Source organism: Phytophthora infestans, genomic scaffold (assembly GCF_000142945.1).
Source record: "Phytophthora infestans T30-4 supercont1.65 genomic scaffold, whole genome shotgun sequence".
Lineage (NCBI taxonomy): Eukaryota > Oomycota > Peronosporomycetes > Peronosporales > Peronosporaceae > Phytophthora > Phytophthora infestans.
The window spans coordinates 446,138-465,926 of NW_003303694.1; the positions used below are offsets into that span (position 1 = coordinate 446,138).

Below are 19,789 nucleotides of genomic sequence, written 5' to 3' on the forward strand. Positions count from 1 at the left end.
AGGGGGATATCCCAGCTACTAACCATGTCGTTACTTGTTGTCCAGAGCATGGCGGGCACGTCGACGACGTCAGGGTTCGGATGATGAGGATATCGATGATGAAGATGACGAGATGGATAGCAATGGCGGCAATTGGATCGACTGGTCTCTCTTGAAGGTACTGCAAGCTTTGATACTGTGGTCTGGAGTTGGCTAACCCACTTTGATGTTATTGTAGGGCAATACTCACGCTCTTTCGATAGTTTGTTTGGCGCTTATCAACCGGTTGCTGAAGGAAGAAGCGGCGGTTCGTAGACATCTGACGCTTGTGGTTGACTGTCGCTGACTTGTCGATTTGTACAGGACATTTTCTCTAAACCGGTGGACCCAGAGCTGGATGGCTGCCCCAATTACTTGTCTGTGATCACCCATCCGATGGATCTCGGTACGATTCGGTCGCGTGTGGAAGCCAAGTTCTATCGGGTACGACCTAGAGCTGCTGCGATGCTTCATTCCTATTCACAACACCTCACTTTTTTCTTGTTCTCTTGGCCAGAAATGGAAATTATTTAAGAAGGACGTTGAGCTGGTGTGGCAGAATTGTCGCACCTTCAACGCTCCCGACACGTTGGTAGTGCAGTTTGCCGACATGCTCTCGAAGCTGTCGCGCTCCATGTGCATCACTGCAGAAAAGAAAGGTGTGGATCGGATGAAGGACAAGAGGAGTGACGGCGAAGAAAGTAACAACGACAGTGACGATATCGTGAGCGACGCGAGCAAAACAGAGTCTGCCAACAAAGCGTGGACAGAGAGCAGTGCGTCAGAGAGCAGCGACTCCAGCAATGACGGGTCGTCGTCTAATAGGGACAGCGATAGTGAGGCAGGTGGTCGCAAGCAAAGACCATCGCGCTCGTCGTCAAAGAAACTGCACACTCGCTCACGACCTACAAAGCCCAGTCGAACCAGGAACAAGCGAAGTAGTCGGAGTACTCCGAGTCGTTCGTCCAGGAAGCGTCCGGCGCCCACATCAAGCAGTGAAGACGAGTCTTCAGCTTCAGGCGACGAGGTGTCTTCTCCTGTTCGGAAGAATCACCGTCCCGCTCGAGGGTCAACTACCAAGGCTAAAGGCAAAACTGACCCTCCTACGGAGGACGAAGACTTCAGTGCTGACGAAAAGGCGAACACGCGGCCCCCTCCACCTCAAAATGGCGCTCCGTCACCTTCTCCGCCACCTCCGCCACCCCCACAAGTGGCTCAGAAGCGTCCAAAGCCACGACTTATCATTAATGATAGCTCCAGCTCCGACAGCTCCGATAGTGACGGGAACTCGTCTTCGTCGTCGTCCTCTGACTCAGAGGCGTCCGATAGCGACACACGTCCCGCGATTAAGCAGCCTCAGCCACCTGCAGAAGTTCCTGCGCCGCCTCCAACTTCGCCGCCACCTCCTGTCGCGTCGCCTGAAGACAGTAAGCCTCCAGAGCGATCATCCCCCAAGCCGAAGACTAGTGCAACTCAAGGAAAGAAGACGAAAGCGCCTGACGCATCTTCCGGGTACACGACACACTCGCCGGCGCTGTTGAATTCGTATCTCTCGCCGACTTCGTCGTCGTCGTCCGACTTTTCTTCGGGTGACAGCGAGTCCAGTGATGGAGACAGCGACAGCGACTGAGTTTTGGTAACTCTGGATGACTATAGGTAAACATCAAACAGAGGTAAACTGTGTGTAATTCAGATGCTGTGCTGACCATGTAGAGCAAAAAAAACACAAACAACCGCCATCAATTCACAAGTGTTGGCATTTCTCGTCGTCTACAACGTTCCTTTTACCAGAAGTAGAGCACGTATAACAAGAGCACGAAGGCTGCGAGGTAGCTGAGGTTCACCTTGCTGGCCAAGAAGCGCAAGTTGAACCGGAAGCGCACGAATGGACTAGCAGGGTCCACTTCCAAGTTGTCTTCCAGTTGCTTGCCATGGTACGGGTTAACGAACCCGAACTGCGCGTTGAGCCATGTGGAGATTTTGTAGGAGAGTCGTACGAGCCACGCCACCTCGTAGGAACAAATAGGACTGAGCATCGGGTCACCAAGGTACTCGGCAGTGTCGGGAGAGCACAAGCGCATTCCGTACTGCAGCTGGAAGACACCTTCACGAGAGAGCAAGTGCGGCAGGTCCTTGTCTCGACTAGGTGCGAACGACTCCAACCCGCTACCTGTAGCAGTAGACGACGAGCGAGAGTGAGCCGTTGAGGCCACATAGGCGTCTGAGATCTCGAACACACGTCGTAACATGCGACTCAAGCGCTGAACCTGCTCGGCCACCTTGTCAACCGTCTTGGAACTGGATGCACGGAACACAGCACTCACATTGTGGTACAAGTCTGCAGGAGACGAGGTAGAAGACGTCGCTGCGGATGTCACTGCAGCTTCCCACAGCTTGTCAAAGAGACGTTCAGCGTCGCGATGGAAACTCTCGTGGAGCGGGACAGGCGTGCATTCGATGCCTAAGGACTTGCAGTAGAACGTCAGTACATGTGCTTGAGTAGCCGTGAGTGCATCGCCCGCTGTCGACTTGGATTTCGACGAGGAACCGAAGCTGCCACTACGTGAACGTGCAAAGTTGGAGCTGCGGTTGAAGCTGAAAGGCATGGCGAATGGCTGCGACTTCTCGAGATGCAGCGATGCTCGACGCAGTAGAGTCAACAGATCGGCGTTGTACACACTCAACACACGGTCGACGATCTGCAAGTTGCGCTCGTCACCTGCAGAGAAGTCCAGCTCCTTCGCACGCTCCACAAACGCACCTAACAGCGTCGTGTAGAAGTGGTAATTCGCCAGTACGTAGCTCTCCCACGCCGATGTGTACCCTGGTACTGTGTCTTGACCTGTTATCGCTGGGTCCTTGGATTCGATCCAAGATCGACAATGCCACGGCTGGATATACGCGAGCCAAACATCCGTAATAGCCAGAAACGCCGTCGGGGAGAGTCCTATAGGAGCCCGAGAGAACACAAGCCGGAAGAACGCGTACAACGGAGGACGCAACATCGTGACACTTCGACTCAGATACACTCCTCCACTCCCGACGACCATTCCTCCAGCGCCAGTCTGCGATCCACTCGAGTCTTCCGCCAATGGAGCAGGGAAGAAAGAGTCCGAGAGCAAGTGAGTTATAGTCAGCAGCAATGAGCTCAACAGATCATCGGACGGCGCCATGTAACTTGTGGACGTGTATACCGAGGCAAATGGACTCGCTGGCATATTGGCTGGCGGTGGTGGACGAATGACGCCCGGAGCAGCAGTTGAAGCCCCCACAGGCTCATCCGAGATCGAAATGAGGTTCTGTCGCAGCCAAAACTCGATCAAAATGTGAAGAAACAGGTTCGAATCCTTGAGGAGTTTGCCGTGGAAGCGGCTCTTGACGCCGCGGTTGCTGTCCGGCAGGAAAGCTCTCAGATACTGCAGTAGCAGTACGTTGTATGGGTTTCCTCTTGTCAGTGCTGTCACTCCGTCCTTCACGTACATTCTCCAACCAGACTGGCGGGTCTTGGCAGCTGTAGACGTCGATGTCTTGGAGCCAGAGCTCGACTCCACCGCTCCGGAAGCTGTAGACGTCGTGGCTCCACTTGGATGTGACGAACTCGCTGGATGTCGTAGGAAATAGAACAGATACAACTCTTTAATGGACACGAGCAGCTCCGGACTGCGTAGATCTAGTCGCTGCTTGGCCAGAGGCTTATGTAGCAGCTGCGTGAAGAGCAGACTGGCCCCTCGACCACTGGCAATCGACATCTTGCTCTGTTCTGGCAGCATATCTAGCGCCAGTTTAAATTCCACTGGATGTTGCACTCGAAAGAGGAACTGGAACACCGAGCCGTCCTCGGAGCGCACTCCACCACCCAATAGCTTGACGATAGCGCGCCCGCTGGTGGTTAAATTGGACAGAAATTCGTCTACGTCGTCCTCATCGGTTGCTACACCCGCCGCCGCGCGCTCGCGTCTCTGCTCGGCGCGTTTCTTGGCTGCTTGTGCAGCAGCTGAACCTGGAGCGGGCGTCACGCCTAATCCTGCGCTGTAGTCAAGCCATCCGCCGTCTTTTTGCTTGGAGACCGTGTCGAGACCGAATACGCGGTCCAGTAGCTGGTTGAACCGCTCGTAGAAGACGCTACGCAACTGCGCAGACTGCCGTTTGGCTGCTGAGCCGGAGGATAAGCCTGCTTGCGTCTCGGCCGCAAGATATCGACGTAGCGCCTCAGCCACGACAGGTACATCGTATGAGTTGAGTGCTCGTTCGAAGTCGGCATCTGACTCGCTGAATGTCAACGCCGAGGACGTGGAAGCAGCGGGTGAGGCGCTGGCATTGGAGCTGCCGGTGCCGGATGAGGACATCATTTGATATTGGTGCTAAAGTAAAAAAGGTTGGAGGAGCAAACTCGGACTAAAAACTAAAATCCCATAACGATACTTATTTTGAGTCATGGCTACATAAGTTGCAGGCCTTACTGCAGCAGAACACCTTTGCCTTTAAAGTAGAGAATGCCTACAATGGTCATGACCAGGAACAGCGCAATAGTGACGATGACGACACCGAGGAACCAGCCATCTGCAGTTTCCAGTCCGGAATGCAAATTCATGCCGAAGACGCCAGCGATGAAGGTGCCGACAGACAAACTGATGACCACGATGGAGAAAATGAGGTCTACACCGAGCAAGTAGTTTCGCATCGAGTCGAGCTGCATCATGACGAGACTTTCTGTGTTCGAAATGCGGTGTTGCATCAGCTCGGCCTTGGTACGTGTGGAGAAAATGTCTTGGAGATAGTTCTCGATCAACACCTCGATCTCCTCCGAGTCGATGCTCCAGAGATCCGACAGTAGGTTAGGCTCGTTGTACAGCCTCGTGAGATACAGCAGACGAAGATCTTCTTCGTTGTCCAGTAGCACCATTAGTGCTCGACGCACACCGTCCACTTGCGCCTCGAACTCGTTTATAGTATTCTTGAACTCCCGCAGTTTCTCGAGTTCTCGTGCGTTCAACCCTCCTTGCATCAGCCCGTCCAGAGCACTGACAACGACGGGAGATAACTGGCCGAACTGATCCTGAAAGTAGCGCGAAAGCGTTGCTAGTAAGGCTTCGACGGCTCTGATAAAAGGTCGCAATATTTAGTCTCAAGCGTGGTCCTCCAGGTCGATTAATCTAACCTGAATTCAAACGGAGCGTCATCTTCACGCGCAGTTTCAGCGAATTTCGTCTTCAAGACGGACAAGAGGGTATCTGCTCCGTCTGGAACATACACGAGGCACACATCTCGCATCACAATGGCGCGCAATGGATCTATAAACCAGCAGAAACTTGTGAGGGGGCTGTACTCTGTGTAGCAATTGTTCAGTTCTTACCAGCACTGATCAGGATTGCTTGCTTGCGAGTGACAATTCGAGGCTTATTCGTCACCGAGAACGCGTTCTCCATCTTGCGAATATCACGCGAGTGAACGCGCTGGTACGTGAAGTTAGATACTGCTGTGAACGATGACAGGTACTAAAGATTATAGCAAGCGTACCTGAACACCGACAGTGTAGAGATCTTGTTGACCGGCTTGTCGATTCTGCTGACCAAGTCTCCAGATCTTCCCAGCAATAGTAGAGCTACTACGTCTGCGCATTGGAGGTGGGGTCATCTTCTCCATTTCCGGTGTAGCGCCCTCTTCAGAAATGACCTCGTCCTTTGGTTCTGCAGCGTCCTGCGTCATTCGTAGCACTTCATGACGACTCATTTCCTTCATCGTGGGTCTCCCCTTCCGATCGAAGACCATCATCAACACTCGACCGCTCTTCGCCCCAGGATCAAATTGGCATCCGAATTTCTTGAACGGACCCTGACTTGAGCCACTGAGCTCGACAGATTCCGGTGACCGCACTTCGACCATGCGTTGGTACGTCCCGTACGAAGTTGAAGGGCTGGCATACTCGCTTGACAGCTGACTACCGAGCAGCCGAGAAGGAGATGAGTCACCTTCGATGTCCGAGAATTCCAGAGGCTCCGACATTACAACAAGGTGGTTTGAGTTATAAGAAGATTCAAATACATGATAAGGTTCACGTCCCTTTGACGGACGGCTGTGGTAGTTTCAGCGAAAAGATATGGCGGTTGGGATCACAAGGGAGGCTCTTTTCACTTTAGGATGACGCCTTTGTGCTTGAAAAACAGCACGCCACCGCCCATTGAGAGGATGAAGAAGACGACGATGGCGGCGACGACGCTGAAAAAAAAAAAAAAAAACCAGTAGTCTGCGGTATCCACGCCAGAAGCCAAGTTCATGCCAAACAAACCGGAGACCAAGGTGCCCACCGCAATGTTGACCGACAGGAGCGAGAAGATGAGCTGAGCTTTCAGTAGATAGATTCGCTTCGAGTCGAGTTTGAGCGTCACTAGACTCTCCGTGTTGGTGATCCAGTGTTGGAGCAGCTCGGCAGTCGTCCGAGTGGAGAAGATTTCTTGGAGGTAGTTTTCAATCAGCACTTCAGCTTCCTCCGAGTCGAAGCTATAGAGATCCGACAAGAGGTCTGGAGTCTCGTAGATTTTGGTGAGGTAGAGTAGGCGAAGGTCTTCTTCGTTGTCCAGCAACTCCATCAACACACGACGCACTCCATCCACATTAGCCTCAAACTCGTTCATCGTGTTCTTGAACTCACGTAGACGTTCAAGACGGGAGTCCAGGTTTCCTCGGACGAGGTGCTTGAGGTCGGATACAATAGCAGGAGAGAATTGATCGTACTGAGCTCGAAAGTATCTTGCAAGTGTGGCTAGCAGCGCCTCCAGTGCCCTATGCACAATACGTAGCAAACCAACGCGAGGTTTACGTTTACCTTTCCATATGAATAAAATGAACTTGTAGCACCAACCTCAATTCGTATGGTGCGCCGTCATCATCACCAGCTTGCAGCTCAAAATAGTGTTTGAGCTTGGATAGCAAGCTGTCTGCTCCATCGGGAACGTACACGAGGCACGAGTCTCGCAGTACGATAGCACGTAGCGGGTCTAGCCCCGTGCAAACCCAGGTTAGTGGTATGTAAAGCTACGTAAATACTAAAGAATTTGTACCAGCACTGAAAAAAATTGCCTGCTTTCGAATGGACGGCTCGTTGGATGTTGAGAACGAATTCTCCATTCTGCGAATGTCTCGAGCTGTTGTTTATGAGCTAGAATAACGGAGTCGGAACGTCATGGACATAGCACGGTTACCTGGACACCACACGTTGGTGCAGGTCCTGACGATGTGACCTTCACAGCTTTTTGAACCCGAGGCTCCGCAGCTTGTTGTGTTACGCGCAACACCTCCAGTCGATCCATCTCTTTGAGGCTCGAACTACCACCGTTGTCGAATACTAGCATGAGCAGCTTCGTTGTCTTCTTTTTGGCAGGATCAAACCGGCAAACGAAATGGTCAGATGTGCTGCAGCCACCTCGATACACCAGATCAACATCAAGATCAATGTGGTAGCTTGACGTTGGGCTGATTTCATGACTGGCAGAATTCATGGCGAAATAGTGGAAAAGCGACCAGTATCTATGCGCTGCAAGTTACGTATCATCACAGAAGAAAAACGAGCAATGGGGAAGGCATGGCAGCCACTGGTTGCTGCAGCTAAGCCTTTTAACGCTACGCAGTGTTGGCTGGTTGTTGGTTGTTGGTTTTTGCTGGTTGTTCAAAAACCATGGTTTAACCAGGTCCAAAAACCAGTTCAACCACTACAACCTGGTTTAAAACTGGTTTTTGTACCGACCAGATTCAAACACTGCCAAAATGTGCACACTTTGTAATGTAGCCTTAAGGTTGAAATCAGTTAAGATTTAGTGCTCGGCAGCGTTGCATCCTCGACTTACTGGTATTGCTACACGACACGAGATCCTCTGCAACACTCTCTTTAATACGAGCAGTATGGGCAACCCCGCCAGTGACGAGCGCCTCGAGTTTGCCAATCTTGGTGTCGATTGCGGAAACAACAGGACTTGGCACGTTTGCAAGCACTGTGACCAGGTATACAGGAATTCAAAGCAGATTGACGGGACGTACAGCCTTCCGGAACCTAAGCGAATAAAGGGACGAATCGAGAATTTCAAAAGCCACCTCAAGCGCTGCCCAGCCTACATTGGCTATGTCCAAGCCAACACGACTTCCAACACGCCTCTCGAATACGTCGGTAGCAGTAACGAAGTTGCTGGGGAAATGAGTGCAAAACGACAACGGACAATCGATGAGTTTTACGTCGGCATCTCACAGGCTGACGAAATGAAGCTTTTGATACGTTATATACTTGAGTTCCAGGCAGACAATAATCTCCCTGATAGTTTCATTGAGCGACAGACCACTGCTCGGATGCTGCGCCATGCGAACAAGATGTCTGGTGGAATTGACCCTCTTCCGAAACGCAAGACGTTCGGGGGACCAATACTAGATGAATATGCTAAGGCTTGTGAAGACCACGAAAGTTCAGCTCTGAGCCGGTGCCAAGCCAAGACAGGAGGCCGCGTGAATTTCTTATCTGATGTCTGGATGAACATCGCACGAGCTCACTTGCTGGGCTGCCAGTTGGCGTTATTTGGAATAGTATTGGCCTACGGACTTTTACCTACTGGTTCCCGTCACGATGGGGTAGCCATAGCTGAACAAATGGAGAAGGTGATGATAAAAATGCAGCAAGAAGGCTGGAAAATTGGGGCGGTGGTTACGGACAATGCGGGACAATGCGGTAGGGCGCGCAGGATCTTAAGCCTTCGCTGGACAGAGGTCGCTTTCGTCATTTGTTTCGCACACGACTTAAATAATCTGGTAAAAGCGGTTCTCAAGTCTGACTACGCAGAAGTCACCAAGAAGGCATCGGATGCTGTCAGCGCCCTGAATTCATCTTCGGCCAAGTGGCTCGTCGAAGCCGATGCGTGCATGAGGGAAACCTATGGCTACAGCTTAAAGGTGAAACAGTTGTGTGAGACGAGATGGAATAGCATGCATGGGTGCTTCGCATCTCTGTTGCGAATCCGAAGTGCACTGGAGCTACTGGAGGTCAAGTTCAGAGATGTAGCAGATTTTCCTTCGGTATTACGGGTATTTGGAGAAAAAACGTTCTGGGATTCGGTTGAAGACGCCGAAAACGTTGTCCGCCCTCTTGCGTATGCATCGCTAAAGTTACAGCGCGATGAAAACACAATGGCCGACGTCGTTGTGTGTTACCTCGACATCTTCACTGGGTTTTCAAAGAACCAGTACGGGAGCGAAAACCTTGTTCGAGAAGTTGAGAAAAGATGGCGGCAGTGTGAGCAACCTCTTATGCTTCTTGCGCTCTTCTTACACCCTGCACACAGACAAGCGGCTAAAGCGATTTTAGACAAAACACCACTGACCTCAGTGTGTTCACTTTGCCGCATTGGGATGTATTACTTCAAGCGCTTCAACATTGGCAAGAATATGTCAGGATTGTATGAAGATTTGCACAATTGGATCATGAATGACGATGTCATAGGGCTATCGTTTGTTGACTTCAGCTCAGTTGACGCGTACTGGAACTGTATGCGCTCCGAGATGCCACGCAGCAAGTTGCCAGACCTCGCACTGGTAATTCTATCTATTGCTGTAAATACAGCAACTTGCGAACGTTACTTTAGTGAGCTAGCTCTCATTCACACGGCCAAGAGGAACAGGATGTCGCCAGATAAAGCACGAAAACTTGCTTTAGTTCGGAAGAAGGTACGTGAGTACAACGCCGGCCAAGATGACGCGAAGACATCTAGTAAATATACACGACTAATCGACCCCACAGAACGCACACGCCTCAGATATCGCGATGATCGCTTCGAATGTCTCGAGCCTGAGGTGGATGCTGAAGATGGGAACGTCGTTGGACCTGACACTGCGTTTGAGTACTGGCAGGCAGTACTTTGCGAGCTCGAAGATGACGACGATCCCCCCGTTTTCGATACTACCGCTGCCGCTGACAATACAGGATCTCCGTTAGCTGCAGCAGCCGCGTCATTAGCAGAAGAAAAGCGTTTTGCCGCAGTCCTCGAGACGATCAAAATCCAGTCAACCGACCCGATTCCAGAGGGAGACCGACGTCCATTTCCGAGACACAATGACAGACTCTTTCCTCAGGAACAAAGGTTTCCAGGATTGCGCGGGCAAAAGGTGACTTTAGCTGAGCTGTCGAAAACACCCAGCACACCGTTGGCTCAACCAGGTAGGTTCGTTATTGCTTTGACGAATTTCAATAAGGTGACACATTCTCTTTTGCACGCACAGTATGGCACTTCGCAAGTCCACAGCCATTTCGGCGCCGTCAGTAAGTGCCCATTATCATCTCAACTGATAAATGCTGCGAGAAGGCGCGCAAGCCACCAGTCACGACGTCTTCCAGCTCATCTGCAAAGCACCGAGCAACCGTCAAACCACCCGAGTATTCCCTGTGAATTGTACTTGCTTCAACTTCTGCTTTGGCCTGAGCTTTTGCAGATAAAGTAGCTGTGCCGCCACTCAAAGTGAGCCACAATAACAATCCTGTCACAAGACTCATTTTTAGCGGACCTGGTAAGAGAACTGTGGTGACGAGTGCGTCCAGTAGCACCAGCAATAGGAGAAGAGGTTGAAAAGTCTCACGTACTTCCCTTTGAGCTTCTGAACTTGGGTTTCCAGCCGGCGATGATCTTCCATTGAACGTGCTGCTCGTTCACTGGAGACAACCGCATGGCGTTTTGCATCGCTGTAGCTATCGACTTTATCAAGTGATGTTCCGACGCACACTTTCTTGTATCTAGCCATTGAGTTCATTTGAAACGATATTCCAGAGCTGACGTCACTGCTGGAAAAGTATTCCACACGATGTTCGTGATGTAGCAACATTTGCTAGAGCAAGAGCTGTAGAAACACTGTACGCTCCAAATCTCAGCAGTGCTTGGACGCCATCCATCCCTGATATCCCTTCGTCATCAGCATCTTCGCGTCGGTCAAATTGCGTTAACAATTGCTGGAACGCACTGTCATGTAACCACAGCAGATGACCACGACAACGTTGAATTTCATCCTGGTGGCTTTCGTCATCAAGTAAACAATCAATATACACCATTTGAGCTTCCTTTACTAAACAATGGTCCTTGTTGACACGATACACCCGATTCGCTCGATACACAAAGCTACACAAGCAACAAAACGGCTGAAGAACATCTTCTTCTACCAGTTTCCTCGCAAGTACCGACGCTTCGCTCTCTGTAAAGTCCGCTGCACTACCATCTCCAAGTAAAATATCCTCAACGTCGCATCCTCTTACAGCCGCCGCAGCTGTATCGCTCTCCGTCGCCGCTACCAGCATCTCCACTGCCTGCTGCATATCCAGCAACAATCCTTCGCTAGCACTAGCTTCATCATGTCCTCGGCGGTACGTTTCCTCCCAGTCCTCCGCCGAATCCGTAGCCAAAGTTTAAACCAGGTGTTGATCCTACGTAGCCCCCCCCCAAAGAGCAGCATACTGAGCTCCACACGTATGTGTGAGACATCCAACGGCTCATACTGTGCGATGAGAACCAATGCGTTACGATCTTCTGGTTAGCTGCGCGTTGACACTGCTAACTTCAAAGCGGTTCCCACTGATGTCGACGTCGTAATCAATAGCGTCAAGTAGTCGAAGAACCTTTGATCCAAGTCACTCCAGCAAAGGCAAGTTCAGCCTCTTGACCACAAGACGCACGGCACCGTTGGTTGACCCCGAAAGAGTCACGCGACGCGGAGCTGGGGTCTCTCTCTAGCCAACAGAAACCTCTTTGAGCACAAAAATGCAATTAGTCAACCACACAACTCTTACAAAAAACCAAAGAACCATGAAAAACCAGGTGGTAGAACCAAAAGTACAGGTGCTTTGGTTGTTCTGGTTTTTGCAACCACTGGTTTTTCCAACACTGCGCTACGGGGTGAGTGTTGGTGCTGGATATAAAACCACATTCAGAGTGGATAAATGATTACTGCATGATTCTTTTAACAAGATTGGCATTTTTAAAAAGTCTCATAATCACCGATCATTGTCAAGAAGAGTCACTATTTAACGACTGAGCATGGATAGCAAGTTGTTTCTTCATCAGAAACGAGCACTAGGCGCACATACGCAACAGCACGCAACAGGTTTAGTTAAATGGAGACGAAAACGTTACTGATATAAACCACGACGAGAGCAGATTTTTCTTTTGCAAGCGATAAAAATCTCTTGAATACAAAAACAACTTTCCCGACCCGGTAATTACTACTTTTGAAGTATAATCGAAATCTTGATCTCGCGGTCACAATAGAGGGAGTTAAAACCGATCTCAAGAAAAAAAGATTAGCTTTTGATTCACCAACCGTCTCACGAAGAGATGTGTTTTTCGTTCAATAAGAGCAAAAAAAGGGTCGAATTTCCCAATCACCCAGAGTTGAAAAGCCCATTCACAATCGAGTCCTATATTCCTACCTTCCATCGCTTTCGGCAGCGCTTCTCGCACACACCCGAGTCCATGGAGCGGTACCAGAAGCTAGAGAAGATCGGTGAAGGCACGTATGGCGTGGTGTACAAGGCTAAGGACCGCGTGACGGGTGAAGTGATCGCCCTCAAGAAGATCCGCCTTGAGGCCGAGGACGAAGGCATTCCCAGCACGGCCATCCGCGAGATCTCGTTGCTTAAGGAACTTCAGCACTGCAACATTGTGCGCCTGTACAATATCGTGCACACGGAACGCAAGCTCACGCTTGTGTTCGAGTACCTGGACCAGGACCTCAAGAAGTATCTGGACGTCTGCGAGAAGGGGCTAGAGAAGCCCATTCTCAAGTCCTTCCTGTACCAGCTACTGCGCGGCATCGCCTACTGTCACCAGCACCGTGTGTTGCATCGGTGCGTCATTTTGTCTCAGTTGTATTGCCTTTGAGGCGATAGAAATGGAAGCTCACTGCTGGTTTCCTGCTGTACCAACAGTGATTTAAAGCCGCAAAACCTGCTGATCAATCGTGAGGGAGAGCTCAAGCTTGGAGACTTTGGTCTGGCTCGTGCGTTTGGCATTCCGGTGAGAAGCTACACGCATGAGGTTGTGACGCTTTGGTATCGCGCTCCCGACGTCCTTATGGGATCACGGTGAGTAATTTAAAAGTTATGTCGATTGCGATGACATTCCTGATTTTTTTTAACACACTTTTTAGGAAATATTCAACTCCAGTTGACATTTGGAGCGTGGGCTGTATTTTCGCTGAGATGGCCAACGGAGGTCCGCTATTCGCTGGCACGTCGGAAGCGGACCAGCTCGACCGCATCTTCCGCCTGCTGGGCACACCAACTGTCGAGATTTATCCAGCCATTGTTGATCTCCCGGACTACAGAGTGAGACCTTGTATTTAATCAATAATGGGTCAAGCATGCTGAGCGGGTTTATCTAACCGTGTTGAATGACCATTTATAGCGGGACTTCCCTGTGTATCCGGCGCCGGAAAACTTGGCACACCTCGTGCCAACACTGGACGCAGATGGTGTGGACTTGCTGGAGCAGATGCTGCAGTACGACCCGGCAAAGCGAATCACTGCTGCGGATGCTATGGTCCACCCGTATTTTAGCGACCTGTCCCCGGCACTTACTGAGAACCAATGAAACATGGAGCGGTAGCGCACATACACACAAAGGAGACTGGTGAAATTTGGCAACATCCTTCTGAATGATAAGCTGGTGTGGATGGTTGCTGTAGTAGTTGCACCTGTATTTCTTGTCCGAAAACACACCCACGTGCTGACGAACGAGCGAGGATTTTGCTAGTTCGACCGTGGTCTGGTCTATCAAAGCGATTACTGCCAGTGTTGCAACCTCCTCATTATCGGGAACTTTGTTTTACTTGAGCATTACTCCTTTCTGTTTAAAGAAAATTATACCAGCATACGTCGTGGTGATGAAGAGCACAACAGTGAAGATGACAACGCCCAAAAACCAGCCAGATGCGTCTGCCACGCCTGAGGTGAGATTCATACCGAACACACCGGAGATCAACGTGCCGACGGAAATGTTGATCGATACAAGCGAGAAGACGAGCTGCACTCGAAGCAGATAATTTCGCTTCGAGTCCAGTTTCAGCGTCACCAGACTCTCTGTATTGGCAATGCGATGTTGCAGCAGATCGGCTGTCGTCCGGGTGGAGAAGATATCTTGGAGGTAGTTTTCAATCAGTACTTCAGCTTCCTCCGAGTCGAAGCTATAGAGATCCGACAAGAGGTCTGGAGTCTCGTAGATTTTGGTGAGGTAGAGTAGGCGGAGGTCTTCTTCGTTGTCCAGCAACTCCATCAACACACGACGCACTCCATCCACCTGAGACTCAAATTCGTTCATCGTGTTCTTGAACTCACGTAGACGTTCCAGCTCGTGTGAGTCCAAGTTGCCTTGAACCAGGTGCTCGAGGTCGGATACAATAGCGGGAGACAACTGATCATACTGAGCTCGAAAGTATCTTGCAAGTGTCGCTAGCAACGCCTCCAACGCTCTGCATAACGACAAGCATCCTTCAGTGACTGTCCATGCCGGGTTTCAATAGTCGTGATCGATGTTTTACCTGAACTCGAAAGGAGCCTCTGCATTGTCCCGTGCATTAGTCAGGAAGTCCTGCTTGAGCATGGAGATCAAACTGTCCGCTCCGTCAGGAACGTAAACCAAACAGGCATCTCGCAGAACGATCGCGCGCAAAGGATCTACAGGGATGCAGCGATGGTTAATACTGCAGTAGTAAATAGTCACAGGACATTCCATTATCGTACCAGCGCTAAAGAAAATTGTTTGTTTGCGAAGGATAATGGACGGTTCGTTGGATGCTGAGAACGCATTCTCCATCCTGCGAATGTCTCTGGCGTGTACGCGCTAACAGTAAAGCAAAAGTCAGCTCAATGCTTAACATCGCCGCTTGAAGGATACTCGCACCTGGACGTCACAGACTCCATCTAGCCCTGGTTGAGCCTGTACATGTCCACTCGCTCGCCGACCTGTTCCTGGCCTTCGGTATTGAGACGGTTTAGCAGGAGACTCACTTCCAAGCTTTGCCGCTTCTTGTGTCATGCGCAGCACATCCAGTCGACTCATTTCCTGCAGAGTCGAGCTACCGTCACGAACGAACAGCAGCATTAGCAGTCTTCCTTTCCTCGTCACGGGGTCGAATCGACAGAAGAATTTGCTTGGAGAGTGGGAAGCACTGACTTCACTCGTCTCCATTGGTGTGATGTCAAGGTCGATACAGAACCTCGATCTCGGGCTCATGTCATGTTCGGATGCCGTCGTCGCCATAGCTGCTTCCATTGCTATCGCTGGCTGCAATACAGCACTGGAGCTTGACATCTTCCGTACCATTGCGGGGACGGAGAAAAATATGCCTTAGACGACCAAAATGTAACGACCACGCATGGCAAGACCAGAAAAAACCTGCAACGTCATGAAGAACCATTCAACGGCCCGTCTCACGCAGAAGTGGGTTCAATTCGAGTGGTTGCTGCGCTTGAGATCTGCCTTACAGTACTTGTTGAAGACAACAGTATCTATTCATCAGACTACGCTACGGGTTACACAACCTTCCAAGGCGATGGGTACATTGTTACCGTTCTACGTCCGGATCTGGAAGCGTCCAGCCTTGGTCATCGTCCGCACACCCTTGTAGGGTTTGTACTTCTCGTTAGTGATGAGCAACGTTTCAACGTTCAGACCGGAGACAGTAGACATGGGCACCTTGAACCCGAGCACCACAACAGGCTTCTCGTCGGGTACTGACGCACTCTGATGAAGGATGATGTTGCCTCGAAGCGACGGATTCAGCACCTTCTTGCCCAGTTTGCCCACATTCCACTTGACAGTCTTGGAAGCCTCGTCGAACAGACACGTGCCGTGCTCCGTGTTCACATCCACTGTACGCACACTCTTCGGGAACGTTACCTCGACTGTAACTTCTTCGACTTGCAGATTCTTCTTAGCATTCGAGTTGAGTGTGGGCATCCCGCGTGTGCCGATCACCAGGTCCAGCGTACCGCCACCTTTGTCATTGTACGCGATCTGTGGCTGACAGTACACAGGCGGCACGAGTTCTTGAACCTGAACACGGTACTGCATGAGTTCGAACTGTCCATCAGGCGGCACGAACGAGATGACTCGTTCACGTTCGTATCTCGAGTACCGCACACACGGATGGAACGAGCAGTCGTCGATCACCGAAGGATCTGTAAACACCATGGTGAGATCTGGGACGCCCGAGAGGCGGCTGTTGCTGTGGATGACGCCGTTCACCTCGCACGAGAGCATGCGACCGGATACGTCGATGATGGTGTCGATTTCCTCCACAATGTCGAAGTAGATTTCGTTCTGCGTGTAGCGCACACCACTTTTCCGCCACGGGATGTTGGAGATGGCGCCGTCCGGTAGTGTGTTGCTTACACGAGACTTGCCGGACACCATGGCAGCGATGCGGTTTGCAGTGGAGGGAGGAGCCACCATGGCTTTAAGAGCGTTAGGCTCCGTGGTGAGTGGGTAGCCATTGTCCAGCATCTCTTCCAGTAGCTGGTAGACTGTCGAGAAGTTGTCTTTCATGGAATTCTCGTCGAAGTTGCCGAAATAGTCCCGGAAGACCGCGAGTACTCGGTGTAGGAACTCGATAACGAACAGAGGAGAGATCTGCATGTATGGGTTTTAGTTCGGAGGGTGGGAATAAAGCTCGGCAGAGTTCTGACCTCGTTGGTGACAACTGCAAGCACGAATAGGTCGTCGCGGAAGACGCTGACCAAGTAATACTTGCTAGTAGTGATAATAGGAGGGACATCCTCCCGCTCGCGGTACTTGTTGACCTCCTCCATGAAGAAATCGCACACATTGCGACTCGTAATGCCACGCCAGTGCTTCTCTATGATAACCTCACTGTGGCAAACACATATAGTTAGCGATGATGTACATGCTAGAGAAGGATGCGGGGATGCGCACCCGGTGGTGGTCATGATGAACATGGACTGGATCATGGCGCCGCGCTTGTATTACGGCTCAACGCGTCGAGTCCTGCCAAAGTGATGTGGATCTTGAGAATCAAACATGGTCTGCACCACACCACTGTTACATAATTTAAATAAATCATTTTGTGATTTGCATCAGCCAAAATCGAAGCAAAAAAGTTGCCTTGAAGTCAGAAGTTAATTGGATCGTGCAAAAAAGTATCGTTAACAGCCTCGTTGTCTGCCTTGCTGAATCGTGCAAAAAGTATCGTTAACAGCCTCGCTGTCAGCCTTATTAGCCTAATCAGTCGGCGCTACAAGTGCGTGGATTCTTGGAGTCTTTGTGATAGCGACCGGTGAAAAGAGGGGTTAACTCATTCGGAATCCTCGTATTCCTTGTCATCACGACCCTTGACTTGCTTGAGTTTCTCCTTGTCTACCTTGTATACGCTGCCGCCGTTGTAGCCTGCGAACACCTTGGCGGTGATTTCCACCTGAGCGTCCTTCGGCACCAGCTCCTCCGGTATCGGGATACGCTCCACGATTTCAATACCCTGCGCACACGAACGTAGATTTAGTAAAAAGAGTGACATCCTTGCTCACACTGAGTAACACCCGCCTTACCGACTTGACAATGGCGTCGTACTTCATGTCGCTCATCGATACGAACTTGTCGATCTTGGTGATGCCAAGCCAGTGCAGAGCATCGGGCATTAGCGCTTGGAAGCGCACATCTTGGATGCCAGCCACAGTCTGAGTGCAGTTGAAGTACTCTTCTGCGCTGTCACCGCCCTCTTGGCGCTTACGCAGGTTGTACACCAAGTACTTGGTCACTTCGCCCAGTGCGCGACCTTCCTTGCGGAAGTACACGATGATACCGGCTCTGAAAACAGACAAATCCACGTCAATGTCTACTCGCTAGCCTCTGTATTCCCATCTTCCAGTAGCTCACCCTCCCTCTTGCGCTGTTTGCACACACACTTCAATGCCGTGGGCAAGATACGGACGGCACGTGCAAATGTCCGACCCGAACACATCAGAGCCATTGCATTCGTCGTGCACACGCACCGCCAGCTTCTTCGTGGGGTCCGAAATGGCCTCAACAGATCCGAAAATGTAGATCGTCAAGCTGTAGAAAAAAAAAAACTCAATATTTGGTATCCATGCACTTCTTCATCAAAAATGACGAGCTTACCCTCCAATTGGCGGCAAAAAGACCTTCAGATCGTTTCTCGTCACGAGCTCCGGATACATGCCGTTGGTCTCCTGGAATATCTGTTGACGTAGATTGGCCTCAGTCGTGTTGAAGCGCTTAGCCACTCCAGGGAGGTACCACACTGGGTCAATGGCAGCTTTGGTGATGACGAGTTGTGACGAGTTCTTGAGGATCTTGCCATCGGGCTTCAGTCGACCGAGACGCACAGCTTCGTGGATCTCTGGAAAGTCCATGTGTGCCTTGGTCACGGCGATGGTGGGACGGATGTCGTATCCCTTCTGGTAGTGCTCGGGGAAGGCCTCCACAACGCAAGCACCGAAAGGATCGATAGTGACGATCTTCTCAGGGTCCGCCCACGACGGGTGGGGGCCGATCTTGGCAGCAGGTGTCGTGTGGGTCAAGTCAGTCTTTGCGTTCTTATCAATGGCACCCGAAGCTACTGCCAAGCCGCGGTAGATGCAGTATGAGCCACCGTGAGCGCCGATGGCGTTACGATACTTATGGTGGCGATTGGTACCGATGATCGGCCCACGGACATCAGGCTCCTTCTGGCCCCACTACTCAACAACAACCGTTAGAGGCATGGTTTTGCTATTGTATTGAAGGAGGAAAATATCTTACACGGATGCGAATGGGTTCGACGCCGAACTGCTCGGCGTGCGACGTGAGCGAGACGTAGAACTGGTTCGGATCGAACTCGTCCTTCTTGCCGATCTTCTTTACGTCGTCGGCTGTCAGTTGTAGACGCATACACACGTCAGTAACAAGATCTCATAGAGCTACAAGATACTATGTAGTTGCCACGCACCATCGATGGATTTCTTGCGCTTACCCAGCGTCGCCACTTTCTTCATGCGGGAAACTTTGACGCTCGTGGTGCTCATTGTGGTGTTTTTCTTTACTGGAAGGCTGCTGGAGAGGAAGACACGAGAGGAACCACTTGAGCACTTGGACGCAAATTACGTTGTGAGAGAGAATCTTGAGCGGAAAATGCCTGTCCGTTTGCCTCACGGAAAACCGACGCCCCCCTTTGAGAATGGCGACTCAGATGGCTCTTCAAGTTGCGCATTTGACCTTGTTTTGTTCCGAATGCTCACATTAAAGCGCAGCGATTGGCCGAAAAGAGCGCATCATTAAATTGCGGCAGTTCGCATTCACTGATGCAGCAGAGCGAATTTCATTCCACATGTGACCACATCGGCATCATGTTCATCGCAGTGTGATGATCAGGATGTCGATGGAACACACACGTAAACGAGCTGATTTTGGTGCTTCGTAAAAGTGTGCGTCTCTATATCGTTTAACCTGGCGTTTTTCTAGGTACCGAAGGGTTCAGTCGATTATAACATCGTTTGTGTAAGTGCTGTTTACTAAAGTACTTGTCAGTGACAAGTTGTCACCTCATGACTGCACGCTCGCGCTAAAACCGTTAAGAAGAATCTCATACGAGTAGAGGAGAACGAGATCTAAAGGTTTGTTGGAGGAGAAGTTTAAGGAGATCAGTATATTTAAGCGACGGAGGACCACCAAACGTGCTAGTACTGTAGTGACTTGTCTTGAAGCTCTTGACAAAGTGAGCGAGCCATTCCCACGCTTACGCTGTT

At 50.8% G+C, this 19,789-nt stretch overlaps 9 protein-coding genes across 9 annotated transcripts; 4 read left to right on the plus strand and 5 right to left on the minus strand.

Moving 5' to 3' along the window:
- Nucleotides 1-414: 414 nt before the first annotated feature.
- On the plus strand, nucleotides 415-1,648 carry PITG_17986 (uncharacterized protein; the record flags this gene model as incomplete). The annotated part of the gene is made up of 3 exons (XM_002997871.1): nucleotides 415-462; nucleotides 536-1,355; nucleotides 1,512-1,648. The coding sequence occupies 3 exons, from the start codon at nucleotides 415-417 to the stop codon at nucleotides 1,646-1,648; spliced, it is 1,005 nt and encodes a 334-aa protein (XP_002997917.1).
- Nucleotides 1,649-1,802: 154 nt separating this feature from the next.
- On the minus strand, nucleotides 1,803-4,364 carry PITG_17987 (uncharacterized protein; the record flags this gene model as incomplete). Its single annotated transcript, XM_002997872.1, has 2 exons — nucleotides 1,803-3,529; nucleotides 3,602-4,364. 2 exons carry the CDS (start codon nucleotides 4,362-4,364, stop codon nucleotides 1,803-1,805), a joined length of 2,490 nt encoding a protein of 829 aa, XP_002997918.1.
- Nucleotides 4,365-7,914: 3,550 nt separating this feature from the next.
- Nucleotides 7,915-9,358, plus strand: PITG_17988 (uncharacterized protein; the record flags this gene model as incomplete). Its single annotated transcript, XM_002997873.1, has 2 exons — nucleotides 7,915-8,725; nucleotides 9,336-9,358. 2 exons carry the CDS (start codon nucleotides 7,915-7,917, stop codon nucleotides 9,356-9,358), a joined length of 834 nt encoding a protein of 277 aa, XP_002997919.1.
- A 194-nt stretch (nucleotides 9,359-9,552) lies between these two features.
- Nucleotides 9,553-10,488, plus strand: PITG_23118 (uncharacterized protein; the record flags this gene model as incomplete). The annotated part of the gene is made up of 1 exon (XM_002997874.1): nucleotides 9,553-10,488. One exon carries the CDS (start codon nucleotides 9,553-9,555, stop codon nucleotides 10,486-10,488), a length of 936 nt encoding a protein of 311 aa, XP_002997920.1.
- Nucleotides 10,489-10,500: 12 nt separating this feature from the next.
- PITG_17989 (uncharacterized protein) lies at nucleotides 10,501-11,332 on the minus strand (the record flags this gene model as incomplete). Its single annotated transcript, XM_002997875.1, has 4 exons — nucleotides 10,501-10,524; nucleotides 10,565-10,641; nucleotides 10,683-10,825; nucleotides 10,899-11,332. 4 exons carry the CDS (start codon nucleotides 11,330-11,332, stop codon nucleotides 10,501-10,503), a joined length of 678 nt encoding a protein of 225 aa, XP_002997921.1.
- A 1,130-nt stretch (nucleotides 11,333-12,462) lies between these two features.
- Nucleotides 12,463-13,715, plus strand: PITG_17990 (cell division protein kinase, putative; the record flags this gene model as incomplete). The annotated part of the gene is made up of 4 exons (XM_002997876.1): nucleotides 12,463-12,877; nucleotides 12,959-13,114; nucleotides 13,180-13,357; nucleotides 13,437-13,715. 4 exons carry the CDS (start codon nucleotides 12,504-12,506, stop codon nucleotides 13,620-13,622), a joined length of 894 nt encoding a protein of 297 aa, XP_002997922.1.
- A 141-nt stretch (nucleotides 13,716-13,856) lies between these two features.
- On the minus strand, nucleotides 13,857-15,290 carry PITG_17991 (CorA Metal Ion Transporter (MIT) Family; the record flags this gene model as incomplete). The annotated part of the gene is made up of 5 exons (XM_002997877.1): nucleotides 13,857-14,499; nucleotides 14,569-14,704; nucleotides 14,771-14,870; nucleotides 14,931-14,944; nucleotides 14,993-15,290. The coding sequence occupies 5 exons, from the start codon at nucleotides 15,288-15,290 to the stop codon at nucleotides 13,857-13,859; spliced, it is 1,191 nt and encodes a 396-aa protein (XP_002997923.1).
- A 312-nt stretch (nucleotides 15,291-15,602) lies between these two features.
- PITG_17992 (P-3 complex subunit mu, putative) lies at nucleotides 15,603-17,049 on the minus strand (the record flags this gene model as incomplete). The annotated part of the gene is made up of 3 exons (XM_002997878.1): nucleotides 15,603-16,661; nucleotides 16,718-16,901; nucleotides 16,965-17,049. 3 exons carry the CDS (start codon nucleotides 16,997-16,999, stop codon nucleotides 15,603-15,605), a joined length of 1,278 nt encoding a protein of 425 aa, XP_002997924.1.
- A 105-nt stretch (nucleotides 17,050-17,154) lies between these two features.
- PITG_17993 (uncharacterized protein) lies at nucleotides 17,155-19,141 on the minus strand (the record flags this gene model as incomplete). The annotated part of the gene is made up of 6 exons (XM_002997879.1): nucleotides 17,155-17,523; nucleotides 17,594-17,852; nucleotides 17,922-18,098; nucleotides 18,165-18,742; nucleotides 18,807-18,916; nucleotides 18,994-19,141. The coding sequence occupies 6 exons, from the start codon at nucleotides 19,067-19,069 to the stop codon at nucleotides 17,344-17,346; spliced, it is 1,380 nt and encodes a 459-aa protein (XP_002997925.1).
- Nucleotides 19,142-19,789: the final 648 nt, after the last annotated feature.